Raw genomic sequence first — 15625 nt, 5'->3', positions numbered from 1 at the left:
CCACCCATTTCTCATTACCACCATCAGGAAGGAGGTACAAAAACCTGAGGGTATGCAGTCAATGTTTTAGCAACAGCTTATTCCCCTCCTCCATCAGATTTGTGAGTGGTCCATGAAGCTCCCTCACTATTTAAGACCATAACATATCGAAGCAGAATTAGGCCATTTGGCCCTTCGAGTCTGCTCTGTCATTTCATCATGGCCGATCCTTCCTATCTCCTGCCTTCTTCTTGTACCCCTTCATGCCCTGACCAGTCAAGAACCTATCAACCTCTACCTTAAATATACCCAATGACTTGGCCTCCACAGTCACCTGTAGTTGTGAATTCCATAGATTCACCGCTCTCTGGCTAAAGAAATTCCTCCTCCTCTCGGTTCTAAATGGATGTCTCTCTATTCTGAGGCTGTGCCTTCTAGTCCTAGACTCACCCATAATAGGAAACATCCTCTCTACCTCCACTCTTATCAAGGCCTTTCAATGTTCAATAAATTTCAATGAGTTCCCCCCTCATTCTTCTGAATTCCAGTGAGTACATGCCCAGAGCTGTCAATCGGTCCTCATATGGTAACCCTTTCATTTGTGGAATCATCTTCTTCAACATCCTCTGAACTCTCTCCAATGCCAGCAAGTCCTTTCTTGGTTGAAGCCCAGAACTACTCACAACACTCCAAGTGAGGACTTGCTGGTGTTTTATAAAGCTCTCAGTGTTACTTCCTTGCTTTTATATTCTAATCCTCTCAAAGTGAATGCTAATATTACAATTGCCATCCTCAACTGCAGATTAATCTTTAGAGAATCCTGCATAAGGACTCCCAAATTTCTTTGCACCTCAGATTTAGATAAAGAAGAGAATTTTGCTCAATTTTGTACAATTTATCTTTAATTTTATATATTTCTTATTGTAACTTGATAAATAGTTTTGTATTGCACTGGACTGCTGCAACAAAACAAATTTCATGGCGCATGTCAATGTTAGTAGATCTGATTCTGATTCTGATTCTGTGCCATTCTTGTTCCAGAGATGTCGCAGGACAAGCCCCGACTACTTGCTGCGTTGGAGATGGGCTCGGCTGCCATTGCCCAGGTGAGGCTAGGGCTGCTATAACATTGGGGTTGGTGCAGCGTATGGATTTGAAACCTCACAACACTGACAGTGGTCATTCTGCCCATCCTGTCCCTGCTATCCCCTTAAAAGAACCCTCCAGTTGGTCCCACTTCAATTCCCATCTCAAGTGGCTATGATCCAAGAGCTGGGAAGTGAGGTTAACATGGTCAGTCGTTGGCCAGCATCCCTCTGTGCTGTTTGGTTCTGTTGAAACTACTTCCATCACCGTTACGGGGAGTGCATGCCAAATCTATCGTGTTGCGTTTTACCAACCCCACACAGTACAACTAAGTCGATGACTGGAGCGTTGATCAAAGGCGTAGAGAGAGTGGACGTGGAGAGGATGTTTCCATTAGGACCAGGGGGCACAGCCTCAAAATGAAGGTGTGTCCATGTAGTACAGAGATGAGGAGGAATTTCTTCAGCCAAAGGATTCTGTGGAATTCTTTGTCACGGATGGCTGTGGAGACCAAGTTATTGGTAAGGGTGTCAAAGGTGGTGTGGAGAAGGCAGGAGAATAGAGATGAAAAAGAGTAATAGATTGGCCAAGATCAAATAATGATGGAGCAGACTGGATGGAATTATTGGCTGAATTGTGCTCCTGTGTTTTATGATCTTATGTTATTGAGTTTGTGCTGTGTGCTCATGGAGAGAGAGAATCTTAACTGGGTTTGTGAACTGCAGGAGAAAGTTCAAAGAATGCATTTTATTAATAAAAATGAAAATACAAGTCTGGTGTTAAAGGCAGGATTCATGAATTCGGAGCTTGAGGAGATAATCTCAATTCCAGCAACCTCCAGATCGGAGATTGTGGATATCAAATGATGCTGGACTTGTTGGGCTGAAAAGTGAGATTCAGGAAAGACTGGGAGAGGGAGGCGCTCTATTGGGGAGGTAACCGGCCAGGAATTGGCCAGTGGAAGATTGGAGTTTTTATAAGAAAATCCCATTGGAAATGTTTCTATGAATTTGCAAGGATATTACCAGGACTTGAAGACCTGAGTCATAGAGGAAGGTTGAATAGGTTAGGACTTTTTTTTTTGCCATGGAACGTAGGAAAATATGGGGAGATTTGATAAGTATTCAAAATTGAAGGATATAGGTAGGATAAATGCAAGCACTTTTTCCACTGAGGTTGGGTGAGACTAGAACTAGAAGTCATAGGTTAAGGGTGAAAGGTGAAATAGTTAAGGGGAACCTGAGGGGGAGCTTCTTCACTCAGAAGGTGGTGAGAGTGTGGAGCGAGCTGTCATTGGAAGTGGTGGATCTCAATATACAAGAGAAGTTTGGATGAGTACATGGATGTCAGGGTTATGAAGAGCTATGGTCCAGGTGTGGGTTCATGGGTCTAGGCAGAATAACAGTTTAGCATGGACTAGTTTCAGGGCTGTGGTACTCCATTACTCTACGAAGTAAAGGAGTTGTGAATGCAAATCCTTAAGTGTTTCACTACAGCTTTGATCTTATGCCTTTGGTGGGGATAAAGGAGGCTGAGAGAAGTGTTAATTGAGATTTAAAACCTTAAACCAGCTGGGAAAGAAGGACTTAGTTCCCTTAATAGATGTCCAAGAGACGTGTGCTCTTTAAATTATCCGATGGAAGGTTGGAGAGGGGTTCATGGTTAGTATCCCCACCCCTGTCGGGGGGGTGGGGTTGTGGGGAGGGTCTGGAACTTCCCTGTTATCTCATAGCAATTCTGGAGACCATCCGCTCCATTGGCTCCATATTCCAGCTCCCAGAAGGAGGAGCTGCCCGTGAAGCATATCTGCCCCTCACCCACAAACTCCTTGTACTGGCTCTCTTTTCCTCTATCCTCCCTGGCTGTCTCCATCGATTCCACCTTCTCCTGTCAAACTCCCATCATTTTTAGCCCTTTGTCGCTTCCACCCATCACCTAGCAGCCTCTGTCCCCATTTCCATTCTCCCCTCCTCCATCTGCCCGTCACATCTCCCAACTTGGATCCTCCTATCACCTTCTAGCTCCTGTCGCCATTTCCACTCTCCCCTCCTCCATCTGTCCATCACCCCTCCCAACTTGGATTCTCCCATCAGCTATCGGCTCTTACTCCACCCTTTCCTCTCACCTCTTCATACCAGCCAACTCCCCTCTTTCCAGCCCTAATGAAGGGTCCTGATCCAATTCCTGGGCTGTGCATTTCCCTCCGTGGATGCTTCGTGACCTGCTGAGTTCCTCCAGTGATCTGTGTGTTGTCCCAGATCAATCCCATTGGTCCACTTTTGCTTTGTCTTGGTCCCTCTGTAATTCTCCTCTTACATTCTCCTACAAGCCCAAGAACTTCCCATTGGATTCTTTAGCCACTTTACCTGCATTAGAGGTAGTTTACAGAAGTCGGTTAATGGACAAGACCAAACACGATGGGCTGAATGGTCTGTGCTTCCTTCAAATTCCTGTGCTTCAGTTGTGGTATGAGTTTGCAAGTGGGGAGAGTTTGGAGGGGGGGTGGGAGCATCATGGGGCTGAAGGGTGTTGTCATCCAGGCTGGGCTCTCTTCTCGCTGTTGCCATCAGGCAAGGAGGTGCTGGTTACACACCACCAGGTTCAGGAACAGTTATTCTTCAAGGATCAGGCTCCTGAGCCAGCCTGGAGAACCTCACTCACCTCAACACTGAACTAAATCCACAACCTGTTGTCTCACTTTCAAGAGCTCTACAGCTCATATTCGCAAGTATTATTCATTGTCTTATTTTATTAAATTTGCATAGTTTGTCTTATTTTACACATTGCTTGCTTGTCGGCCTTTGTGAACAAGTTTTCATCGATTCTGTGTACTTCCCTGTTGTACTGTGAATGCCTGCAAGAAAATTAATCTTAGGCTTCCCAATTAATTGGGACTGGTACATTTTGGGCCAATTAACTGAAGTTTCATGAAAAAAGACAAGTTATCATTTAGCTAAGTAACAGAAATACAGAACAGATTAGAACATTACCAATACTACTACAGTACCATAAAACTGTATTAATTCCTAGTAGTTATTGACGGAGGAGTTCATCCAGTGTACCTGTACGCTGCCATGTTCTTTTGATTGACCATAAATGTGCAGATAATGGATTGCCTTCATACAATGCTTTTAATGATTGCATCCTCCAAATCTTCGTTTTCATTGTAACATTCAAAATAATACAAGGGGACATGGCTTTAAGGTAAGGGGTGGGAAGTTCAAGGGGGATATTAGAGGAAGGTTTTTGACTCAGAGAGTGGTTGGTGCGTGGAGTGCACTGCCTGAGTCAGTGGTGGGGGCAGATACACTAGTGAAGTTTAAGAGACTACTAGACAGGTATATGGAGGAATTTAAGGTGGGGGGGTTATATGGGAGGCAGGGTTTGAGGGTCGACACAACAATGTGTGCCGAAGGGCCTGTACCGTTCTATGTTCTATAATTGTCAATACCTTCAAATTCTTTGTAGTTCTTAATTTGAAGTAGTGAAATCTTTCATGTACACTCTCAGCTGTTTCTGGCATCTCCAAGCTTGAATGCTTGAAATCACAGTGAGCAAAACAGTTCAGAATTGTCTTCCTGCTTATTTCACGCCAACTATCGGTGACAAATATCACTCTTCCTGAATACAAGTGCATGCAACTGACACCATTTAAAAACTGTTTGCTCTAAGCACGACGTAGTGTCTAATGGTCACACAAGTGTATGTGTCCGTCGCTAACTAAAAATTGTTCAACAGCAGTCTTCTGCCTCAGTTAAGCAGCAAGGTTTTCCAAATAAACAAAGAGAATCCTGGCTATTTTTCAATAATTTTTTGTTCTTTAAGAGTTGTCCCAAATAAGTGGCTCCCCAGTTGACCAGAATCCACTGCATATGATGACGTGTACATGCTTCCATAACAAACTAGCTTTGAACTCAGTTTGTACCTCTCTCCCCCTCTGGTCTCTCACTAGGAAGAACAAGGGGACGACTTGGCAGAAACACTACAGCTGTACCAGCAGAGTCTGGGCGAGCTCCTGCTCATGCTGGCTGGTGAGTGGGGAGGGACGAAGGGATGTTGTCGGGGGGAGTTTGGGTCCCTGGCAGCTTGAGGGGGGTCAGGTCAGTGATTGGACATGGCTGAGGGGTTGGGTGGATGCCTCCTGGACAAGATAGGGAAAGGAATTTGGGGAGAAGGAGCAGCTGAGATTGAGGAATCCCTGATGCAGGATCTGCACTGGATTTGCGAGTGACCCATGCATTTCACCTAGCACTTTGCTTGGAAGGGTTTCTATCATATAGTTTTATTTACCACATGTACATTGAAACATACAGTGAAATGGATCATTTGCGTCAATGACCAACACAGTCCGAGGATGTGCTGGGGATAGGTTGCAGAGTCTCCATGCTTCCAATGCCAACATAGCATACCCATACTCACTGACCCAAATCTGTACGTCTTTGGAATGTGGGAGGAAACGGGAGTACATTTTAGTAGGTCAAATATGATGGCAGAATATAGTATTCCTGGTAAGACCCTTGGCAGTGTGGAGGATCAGAGGGATCTTGGGGTCGGAGTCCATAGGACACTCAAAGCTGCTGTGCAGGTTGACTCTGTGGTTAAGAAGGCATACAGTGCATTGGCCTAAATCAATCGTAGGATTGAGTTTAGGAGCAGAGAGGTAATGTTGCAGCTATATAGGACCCTGGTCGGACCCCACTTGGAGTACTGTGCTCAATTCTGGTTGCCTCACTACAGGAAGGATGTGGAAACCATAGAAAGGGTGCAGAGGAGATTTACAAGGATGTTGCCTTGATTGGGAGCATGTCTCATGGGAATAGGTTGAGTGAACTCGGCCTTTTCTCCTTGGAGCGATAGAGGATGAGAGGTGACCTGATAGAGGTGTATAAGATGATGAGAGGCATTGATCGTGTGGTTAGTCAGAGGCTTTTCCCCAGGGCTGGAACGGCCAGCACGAGAGGGCACAGTTTTAAGGTACTTGGAAGTAGGTACAGAGATGTCGGGTAAATTTTTTTTACACAAAGAGTGGTGAGTGCATCAAATGGGCTGCCGGCAACGGTGGTGGAGGCGGATGCGATAGGGTCTTTTAAGAGACTCCTGGGTAGGTACATGAAGCTCAGAAAAATAGAGGGCTATGGGTAACCCTAGATAATTTCTGAAGTAAGGACATGTTCGGCACAGCTTTGTGGGCTGAAGGGCCTGTACTGTGCTGTAGGTTTTCTATGTTCTGTGTTCACATGGGGGAAACCCAGGTGGGGACAGCTAAAACGTACAAACTCCTTACAGACAGCAGTGGGAATTGAACTCTAATCACTGGCACTGTAATAGCATTGCGCTAGCTGCTATTCCACCATGCTGTAGAGCCATACAACACAGTTACAGGCCCATCTGGCTCACCAGTCCATGCCGACCACAGTACCTACCCAGATAGTCCTAGTTTCCTGCATTTGGTCCATATCCATAAGCTCCTGCTTCCATTGACCTATCCAAATGCTTCTTAAGTGAAACTATTGTACCTGCCTCAACCACACCCTATGGAAGCTCATTCCATGTATTCACCACCATCTCCCTGAAAATGTTTCTCTCGGTTCCCTTCTATATCTTTCCCTTCCCACCCTAATCTATGCCCCCTAGTTTTGGTCTCCCCCACCCTGAGGAAAACACTTACCATCCACGTTGTCTATCCCTCTCTTAATTTTAAGCACTTCTCCAAGTTCCCCTCGTTCTCCTGCACTCCAACAAGTAAAAACTCATCTGGCTAATCTCAGCCTTTCTGGTCCTGGCAACATCATTAAGCTTCTTTGCCCCCTTTCCAGTATAAACACGGCTTTGGCTATTTGACCTTGTAGGCATAGTCACAAACGGGCCCTGCCTAATGAAAGTACCCAGGACATCTTTAGGGAGCGGTCTCTCAGAAAGGTAGCGTCCGTTATTAAGGACCTCCAGCACTCAGGGCATGTCCTTTTCTCACTGTTACCATCAGGGAGGAGGTACAGAGCCTGAAGGCACACACTCAGCGATTCAGGAACAGCTTCTTCCTCTCTGCCATCTGATTCCTAGATGGACATTGAATCTTTCTTTTATTATACAGTATTTCTGTTCTTGCACATTTTTAAAATCTATTCAATATACGTAATCGATTTACTTGTTGATTATTATTATTTTTTAAATTTTATTTATTATTATTTTTTTCCCTCTGCTATATTATGTACTGCATTGAACTGCTGCACCTAAGCTAACAAATTTCACGTCGCATGCTGGTGATAATAAACCTGATTCTGATGACATATATGTACTTTGCCAATAAAATTTACTTTGAACTTTGTTCCTATATACTCCCCTCCCTCCTCCCACCTTCTTTTTCTGGCTTCTTCCCCCTTCCTTTCCGGTCCTGATGAAGGGTCTCGGCCCAAAACGCCGACTGCTTATTCCCCTCCATAGATGCTGCCTGCTCTGCTGAGCTCCTCCAGCACATGACAATAACAAACCAGTAATAACAACTTTTGGTTCACCCACTCTTGCCCTGAACCCTCTAACCTCTCCCCACCCCTCTAATTCTGACCTCTTGACCATTGCCCTAGCACAGTAGCTTAGTGGCTAGCACAGTGATTAACAGTACCCGGTGACCTGGGTTCAGTTCCCACCGCTGCCTGTAAGGAATTTGTACTTTCTGCCTGTGACTGCGAGGGTTTCCTCCCACAGTCCAAAGACATGCTGGTCGGTAGGTTAATTGGTCATTGTAAGTTGGCCCGCAATTAGGCTCGTGTTAAACTGAGGGTTGCTAGGCACGTGGCTCGAAGGGCCGGAAGGGCCTAATCTGCGCTGTATCGCAATAAATAAATAATCACCCAACCTTCGGCTACTGATTCATGGATCTCTGCAACTCCCTCCTCAAGCCTGCCCCTCTCTTCCCCTCTAAGTCACTCCTTAAAACCTACAACTGTCCAAATGCATCTAACTGTAGCCCAGTCCAGCATTGGACCTAAGATGGAATAAAATTCAGTGCTCTGCCCTGAGGAGTGTTACTTCCCCCTCCATCCCCCACACACACAAATTAAGGGCATTGTTGTGTGGGCATGTGGCCAAGTGGTTAAGACATTGGACGAGCGACCTGAAGGTCGTGAGTTCGAGCCCTAGCCAAGGGAACGTGTTGTGTCCTTGAGCAAGGCACTTAATCACACATTGCTCTGTGATGACACTGGTGCCAAGCTGTATGCGTCCTAATGCCCTTCCCTTGGACAACATGGGTGTCATGGGGAGGGGAGACTTGCAGCATGGGCAACTGCTGGTCTTCCATACAACCTTGCCCAGGCCTGCGCCCTGGAGAGTGAAGACATGCGCAAATCCATGGTCTCGCAAGACTAACGGATGCCTTTAATGTTGTGGATAGATCCGCTTCCCTTCAAGCGGGCAGTCTGAGACCGCAGTGTAAGACCGGGGGGCTTGGAGCTGTTGTGACTGGGCAATGCCATGTGGCATCAACCTTCCCTTTCAGAAGCTGATGGGCTGCCTGTGCCTTTCCAGTGCTGTGTCCTTCATGTCGGCATCGCAGGTGACTGTGGGTGGGGGGCAGTGGGGTAACACACCAAAAATGCTAAAGAAACTCGGCAAGTGGGGAAGCACGTAACGAGGGGAATAAATAGTAAACTTTTCAGGCAGAAACCCTTCATCAGGACCGGAAAGGAAGGGGGCAGAGTTGAGGGGTTTGTAGGGAGGCATGAGCAGTTCAAGGAGCTGGCTGGCAGATTGCACTGACTGCAGACTCTCTCTTGACCCGATCACAGCTGAACCACAGGGGAGAAGACGGGTGATGTTACATGCAGAGGTAAGGATGCACAGTTACCTTATTTTGCATGCTCAGTGATGGTCGATAACTCTGATACTTTGTCCATGACAATTGATGTCGAGAAATTATGAAATACTTAGCCATTTATTTGATTTACAAAATGGTGTTTGTCATTATGGGACACTTTTATTTTGATTTAGAGATACAGCACAGTAATGGCTACTTCTGGCGCCAAATTACACTCATAACCAATTAACCTTCTATCTCGTACGTCTTTGGAATGTGGAAGTTACTGGAGCACCCAAAGGAAACTCACACACGGAGAATGTATGAACTCATTACAGACAGTGGCGGGAATTGAACCTGGGTTGCTGGCGCTGCAGTAACATGATGCTAACCGCTATGCTACCAGAACACCCAGCGTTTCTTGCGCATTGACAGCTAATGCCATTCCGTGAACATGGAGGCGTGACTTATGACGAGGACAAGTATTTAGTAAATATCAAAAATAACTGAATATCGAATGAAAATCAATAATAACTGAAAATGAAACTCAGAAATGACTGCAGATGTTGGAAATCTAATACCAAAGCACAGGGGCTGAAAATTCACATGTCTGCTGTATCTGGGCCAAGTTCAAGCTTAGTATTGTCATCAGCTTATATGCGTGGTACCTATTCCTTGAAAATCAGCTCTCGTGCAGTAGCAGCACAGTTAGTTCAGCTGATTTTCAAGTTTAAAGCTTAAAACATGCTTTTAAAACTTGTCAGTGTTTCAAGTTAGACTCTGTCAGAACAGAGTTCCGATCAAAGATCGCCAACCGGAAACATTGACAGGTATTTAATGGGGATCAGCAATTCTAACAGCACCTATGGAAGGGAATAAACCATTGGCATTTCATAGAAAAAAACATAGAAACATGGAAAACCTACAGCACGATACAGGCCCTTCGGCCCACAATGCTGTGCCGAACACGTACTTACTTTAGAAATTACCAAGGGTTGCCCATAGCCCTTTCAGGCTGCATTCTTCTTCCTTCCTCTTTAGTCCCGATGAATGGTCTCAGTCTGAAACGTCGATTCTTAATTCCCCTCCACAGATGCTACCTGACCTGCTGGGTTCTTCCAGCACTCAAGATTTCCAGCATCTGCAGAATCTCTTGTATTTATGTGCTTAATGGTTTGTTTCTGGATAAGTGAGTTAATCTTTTTGTGTTTTCATCAGATCAAAAACCTCATGAGTCGAGCTGAATATCTGAAGGAGCAGTTGAAGGTCAGTCCAATTATTCGTTAATGCAGAGTTGGTTGGTGAAGTCGGGGCAGTGTACTGGCCACGGGCATCATTAACGGTGTTAACAGTGTGTTGTGGAGAGCGGGTGGTTGTAGTTGGTGCTGTTACATCCTCGGTAACCTTCTGTGCAGGGCATTTGCTGAGAAAGTGTTCACTAGACTGGAAGAGACGAGGGTGGTAGAGTGTAGAATGTAGAGCATAGAGCAATACTGTGCAGAAACAGGCCCTTCAGCCCACAATGACTGTACCAGCATTGTTGCCAATTTAAACTAAAGATAGACATTAAGGATTAGCTTTATACTTCTAAACAGGCGAGTATACATGACTACTGGCATGCAAGCTGCACAAGCAGATATATATAATCGGGAGCACAAGGTATTTTTAATCATAGAACGTGCAAGTAACTACATCATTTGAGTGCATGCTCCTCTTTCTGGCCGTCTGCACTCAGTGCTGCATCCTGACTTTGAAAGACTATCTGCTGACTGCGGGTCTAAGCTTAGGACATTGGATTACAAAAGTTCATTGGGTTACAAAGTTCACATAGAAAAATGCAAGTTGGCGACTTAGTCTGTTAACCCTTTAGCTGACCCTCCTTCCACACCTTCACAACCACCCCCCCCCCCGTAATGAGCCAACCAGAACTACACTTGATTCACAATCACAAGAGATTCTACAGATGCTGAAAATCCTGAGCAGCAGGCATACAAAATACTGGCAGAACACAGCAGCTCACTATTTACAATTTAGTCTATCTTTTTCCCTTTTCTGTCCCTCTCTTTCTGCTTCCTACTTTTTCTTAATTCTCTCTCTCTCACTCACACTCACACTCACACTCACACTCACACATCAATTCCAGCTTGTTAAATGTTTTCTGCATTTTTTTCCCCACGGGGGTGTGCTTGTGCCCTGAGTAAGCTCTCCTCTTCCTTTGCTTCAGATGTGGGAGAATCAGAAAGAAGCAGCATCCATGGACCAGGATCTCTTTTCTGAGTCGGTCAAGAGCAGTGAGTATACGAGATGTTCTTCACTCCCTCCCAGCACCACTTCCTCGGCTGAATTCACCTGGACCCTGTTGTCCTAGGCTACATCAAAATGAACTGGAGTAATGAGGCACATTCCACATTAGTGGAGCTTTGAACTAGGAGGGTCGGGTTATAGACCAGATTCAGATTTTATTTAACATATGTATACCGAAACTTGCAGTGAAATGCATTGTTTGTGTTAACAACCACGCAACCTAGGGATGTGCTGGGGGCAACCCGCAAATGTGGCCATACTTTCCAACACCAACATTGCGTGCCCACAATGCTCGGCAAAACAACAAGCAATGAAAGAACAACAGAACAAGCCTCTTTCCACCCACCCACGCAAAGACAGTCCTCCAACGCCAGGACATGCCAACAGCCTCTAATCTCCAGCCTTGGCCGTCTGGATTTCCAATCGACTTTCGGGCTCCGTGGCCCAAGGCAAAGTGCGTGGCAGAGGGAGCCTTTCTTCCCTGACCTTGCGCAGAGAGAGTTGCAAGGATGATTTGGTTGGAGTGGTCAGTAGCGAGGAGATGGGGAAGTTAAAGGCAGAATCTCCACAGAGGAAGGCTGAACATAGAATTCTACAGCACAATACAGGCCCTTTGGCGCACAATGTTTTACTGACCTTTTAACCTACTCGAATACCAATCTAACTCTTTCCTACGTAGCTGTCCATTTTTCTATAATTCATATACAGTACCTTTCTAAGAGTCTCTTAGGAGTCCCCAATGTATCTGCCTGTGCAACCACCTCGGCAGCATATTCCACACACCCACTACTCTCTGTCTCAAAAAAAACCTACCATACCCCTGACATCCCCCAACCACCTTAAAAATATGCCCCCTCATATCACGCAGACATGAGGAAATCTGCAGATGCTGGAAATTCAAGCAACACACACAAAAAATGCTGGTGAATGCAGCAGGCCAGGCAGCATCTATACAGTCGATGTTTCGGGCTGAGACCCTTCGTCAGGACTACATATCAGCCATTTCTGCTGTCCACTTCATCCATGTCCTTTATCATCTTGTACACTTCAGCACCATCCTGGGTAGATGGACAATTATCTTCTCCGCCAGCAAAACCCATTTCAACCATCCCATGATCATGAGCTGCTGTGTACAGAATTTCACCACATGGTGTTATAAAAGTTTTGTACACTGGTAATTTGGTACTTGGTGTATTGTCGTATGTGGAAGGCTAATGGAGAGGGAAAGGTTAGATTGATCTTGAAGTTGGTTAAAGGGATGGTTCAATATCGCGGGCCATAGGGCCTGTACTGTGCTTCACTGTTCTATGATCTGTATACTAAGAAACGGTGAAAAGCTTTGATTTGCATGTCTTCTAGACAGATCATTCCATACACGAGTAAATTGAGACAGTTCGTTCATTCATTGTGTGCCGTGTCGTACGACATAGACAATCATGGTCTTTCCATGACCATGATTGTTCTCAGCAAATTTTTCTACAGGGCAGTGTCTTTAGAAGACAGGTGACCCCAACCAGTATTTTTACACTTCAGAGGCTGTCTGCCTGAGGTCAAGTGGTCACGTAGCCAGGACGTGATGTTCACCAGCTGCTCATGTGACCATCCACCACCTGCTCCCGTGGCTTCACGTGACCCTGATCTGGGGGGTGGGGTGGCTAAGCAGGTTCTACACCTTGCCCTAGGGTGACCTGCGGAGTGGGGTGGGGAGAACTAAGCAGGTCCTACACCTTGCCCAAGGGTGACCTGAAGGCTGGCGGAGGGAAGGGGCCTCTTGCATCTCCTCTGGTAGAGACGTATCTCTACCCAGTGTCTAATTGAGGGAGTACAAAGAGAAAAATAATAATGCTGCCTGTAGTGTTACAGTTACAGAGAAAATGCAGACAGACCCTTAAAGTTCAAGGGCCATGACCAAATAATCTGCGAGATCAATACGCATCATTATCGTGTAGGAGGTCTGTTCTAGTGTTTGTTAATGGTGGAATTGAAGCTGTTCTTGAGCCTGGTAGGGCATATTTTCAAGATTTTTTATCTTCTGCCTGATGTTAACAGGCCCTTCCAGCTCAACAAGGCCACACCACCCAACTACACCCATGTGACCAATTAACTTACTAACGTGTATGCCTTTGGAATGTGGGAGGAAACCAGAGCACCCGGTGGAAACCCATGTCTTCACAGGGAGAACGGACAAACTCCTTTACAGACAACGGTGGGAATTGAACCTGGGACGCTGGTTCTGTAATACCATTACACAAACCGCTGTGCTACCGTGCTGCCACTCTGCTTTATTCAGAGCCTTTAAGTCAGCGTTCTTGGTATAAGTTCAGAGCTTTCAATGTAGCCAGCACCTTGCTGGTGACGTGCAGTGGGCACGTGTACACGCCATGGAGGAGAGATCACGTTTCACTGACCAGCAGCTGGTTACTAGGTTTCACCGCTCTTGAGCGGAAAGGGTCACTGACGAGGGGACCCGACCGCAGACAGACAGGGCAGAACATCAGCTTGTATCATCGGAAATCACTGCTGCAAAATGTAATACGAGTTATTTATGATCATAATTATCTCCACTGAGGCAAATTCCATGTTTAATTAAAATTGCCAGAGCACACTTTGACAGGAAACCAAGGGTTCTCATTAACCCTTATTAACCCCAATTCCTTATCCCTCGTCTCATACTTAACTTTATTCTCCGTCTCTTCCCCACGTATGCACAACACACACAATCTGTCACACATTCACGCCCTCTTCCACTCCTCACTCACGCTTCCCTCTGCCCTCTCTACCTTCCCCCTTCTTCTCCCCCCCCGCCCCCGGTATAGTGAAAATCTTGCTTGCAGCAACATCACAGGCATGAGGGTACGGACAACACACCGAATATAAACTCTACCATACAGCGAAGTGACAGAAAGAGTGTAACAAAAGGGCAAATACCTGGTAGTACAAGAGATAGTCCATAGTGTTGTGTTGCAGAGGTAGGGTTAGGGTTGTGCAGACCAGTTCAAGAACCTGATGGTTGTATGGAAGTAGCTGTCCCTGAACCTAGTGGTGTGGGGCTTCAGGCTTCTGTACCTCCGGGGCTGATGGTAACAGTGAGAAGAGGACATTGCCCGGATGGTGAGAGTCCATGTTAATAGGTGCTGGCTTTTTGAGGTAGTGCTTCCTGCGGAAGCTGTCAGTGCTGAGAAGAGCTGTGCCCACGATGGGCCGGCCTGTTTGCGTTCCATGGGCCTGAACACCATGATGGAGATACTTCTGTGCTGGTGGACACTGCCCTTTACTAAGTGATTGATTTTTTTTTGTGCACCCTCTGCTAAATTGGGCTGACCAGGAACTTGGCCTTGCCCACCTCAGGAACGTCGGTACTGAGGCAGGGTCACAATCCGAAACAAAAGAGCATAAAGTATAGGAACAGAATTGGGCCATTTGGCCCATTGAATCTGCTCTGCCATTTCATCATGGCTGATCTAATTTTCCTCTTAGCCCCAATCTCCTGCCTCCACCCCCCCACCCCACCCGTATCCCTTCATGCCCTGACATTCAAGAATATATCCACCTCTGCCATGAATATACCCAAAGACTTGGCCTCCACAGCTGCCTGTGACAACAAATTCCACAGATTCACCACTCACTGCCTCAAGAAATTCCTCATTTCCATTCTGAAAGGATGCCCCTCTATTCTAAGACTGTGTCCTCTGGTCTTAGACTCTCCCATCATAGGAAGCATCCTCTCCACAGCCACTCTATCAAGGCCTTTCACCATTCAATAGGTTTCAATCAGGTCACCCCTCAACCATCTCACTTTCTCCACAGACACTGCCTGACCCACTGAATTCCTCTAGCAGTTTGTTCGTTATTAACCCCTTTAGTGTCTCCCCAAGCACGCCCACAGCCAAAGCTGGGCAGCTGGCCACTGGCCATGGAGTGACCCCACAGCTTGACACACAGAATTATCGCAGAGAATATCATTAACACATGCAAATCTGGGATGCTGAAAATCTTGAACAGCACACACACCATGCTGGAGGGACTCAGCAGGTCAGGCAGCATCCATGGAAAAGATAAAACAGCTGACGTTTCAAGCCGAGACCCTTCATCGGGACTGGAAAGGAACTGGGCAGAGGCCAGAATGAGGTGGTGGTGGTGGGGGAAAGAGTGCAAGTTTTCATCCTAATTGCCTGTGATAGAGATCTCATAAATACTTTTTTAAAAATTGCGACCCATCAATTCTAAACTGACTTTTGTGTGTGGCAAAATGGTTGGGAGGAGTTGTGGGGTGCGGAGAAGGGGGAGGAGCTAATGTATGAACTTTGACCGTGCCTCACTCTATACTTGACTGGTCACGGAACACTGAGGCTTTAAGTCCAGGACTGAATGCTTTGACAGTGGTCCCTACCCCATTCTCCAGCCAGCTCCCAGCACAATGGATGCAGAGGTTGCAGGGCAGTCATTCTCAGCTTATTAAATAGA

General features: G+C 46.2%; 1 protein-coding gene across 1 annotated transcript in view; it reads left to right on the top strand.

The window, feature by feature from the left end:
* ulk3 (unc-51 like kinase 3) overlaps window positions 1-15625 on the top strand; it is a 60705-nt gene that overhangs the window by 41255 nt on the left and 3825 nt on the right. The window contains exons 11-15 of the mRNA XM_063070461.1: window positions 1021-1085; window positions 5018-5096; window positions 8850-8890; window positions 10076-10123; window positions 11082-11148. Coding sequence (XP_062926531.1) covers window positions 1021-1085; window positions 5018-5096; window positions 8850-8890; window positions 10076-10123; window positions 11082-11148 — 300 coding nt within the window. The remainder of the gene's footprint in view (window positions 1-1020; window positions 1086-5017; window positions 5097-8849; window positions 8891-10075; window positions 10124-11081; window positions 11149-15625) is intronic.

The sequence above is a fragment of the Mobula hypostoma genome, chromosome 18, assembly GCF_963921235.1.
Source record: "Mobula hypostoma chromosome 18, sMobHyp1.1, whole genome shotgun sequence".
NCBI lineage: Eukaryota > Metazoa > Chordata > Chondrichthyes > Myliobatiformes > Myliobatidae > Mobula > Mobula hypostoma.
The sequence above is the reverse complement of the archived record's forward strand: the minus strand, read 5'-3'. Positions and strand labels throughout refer to the sequence as shown.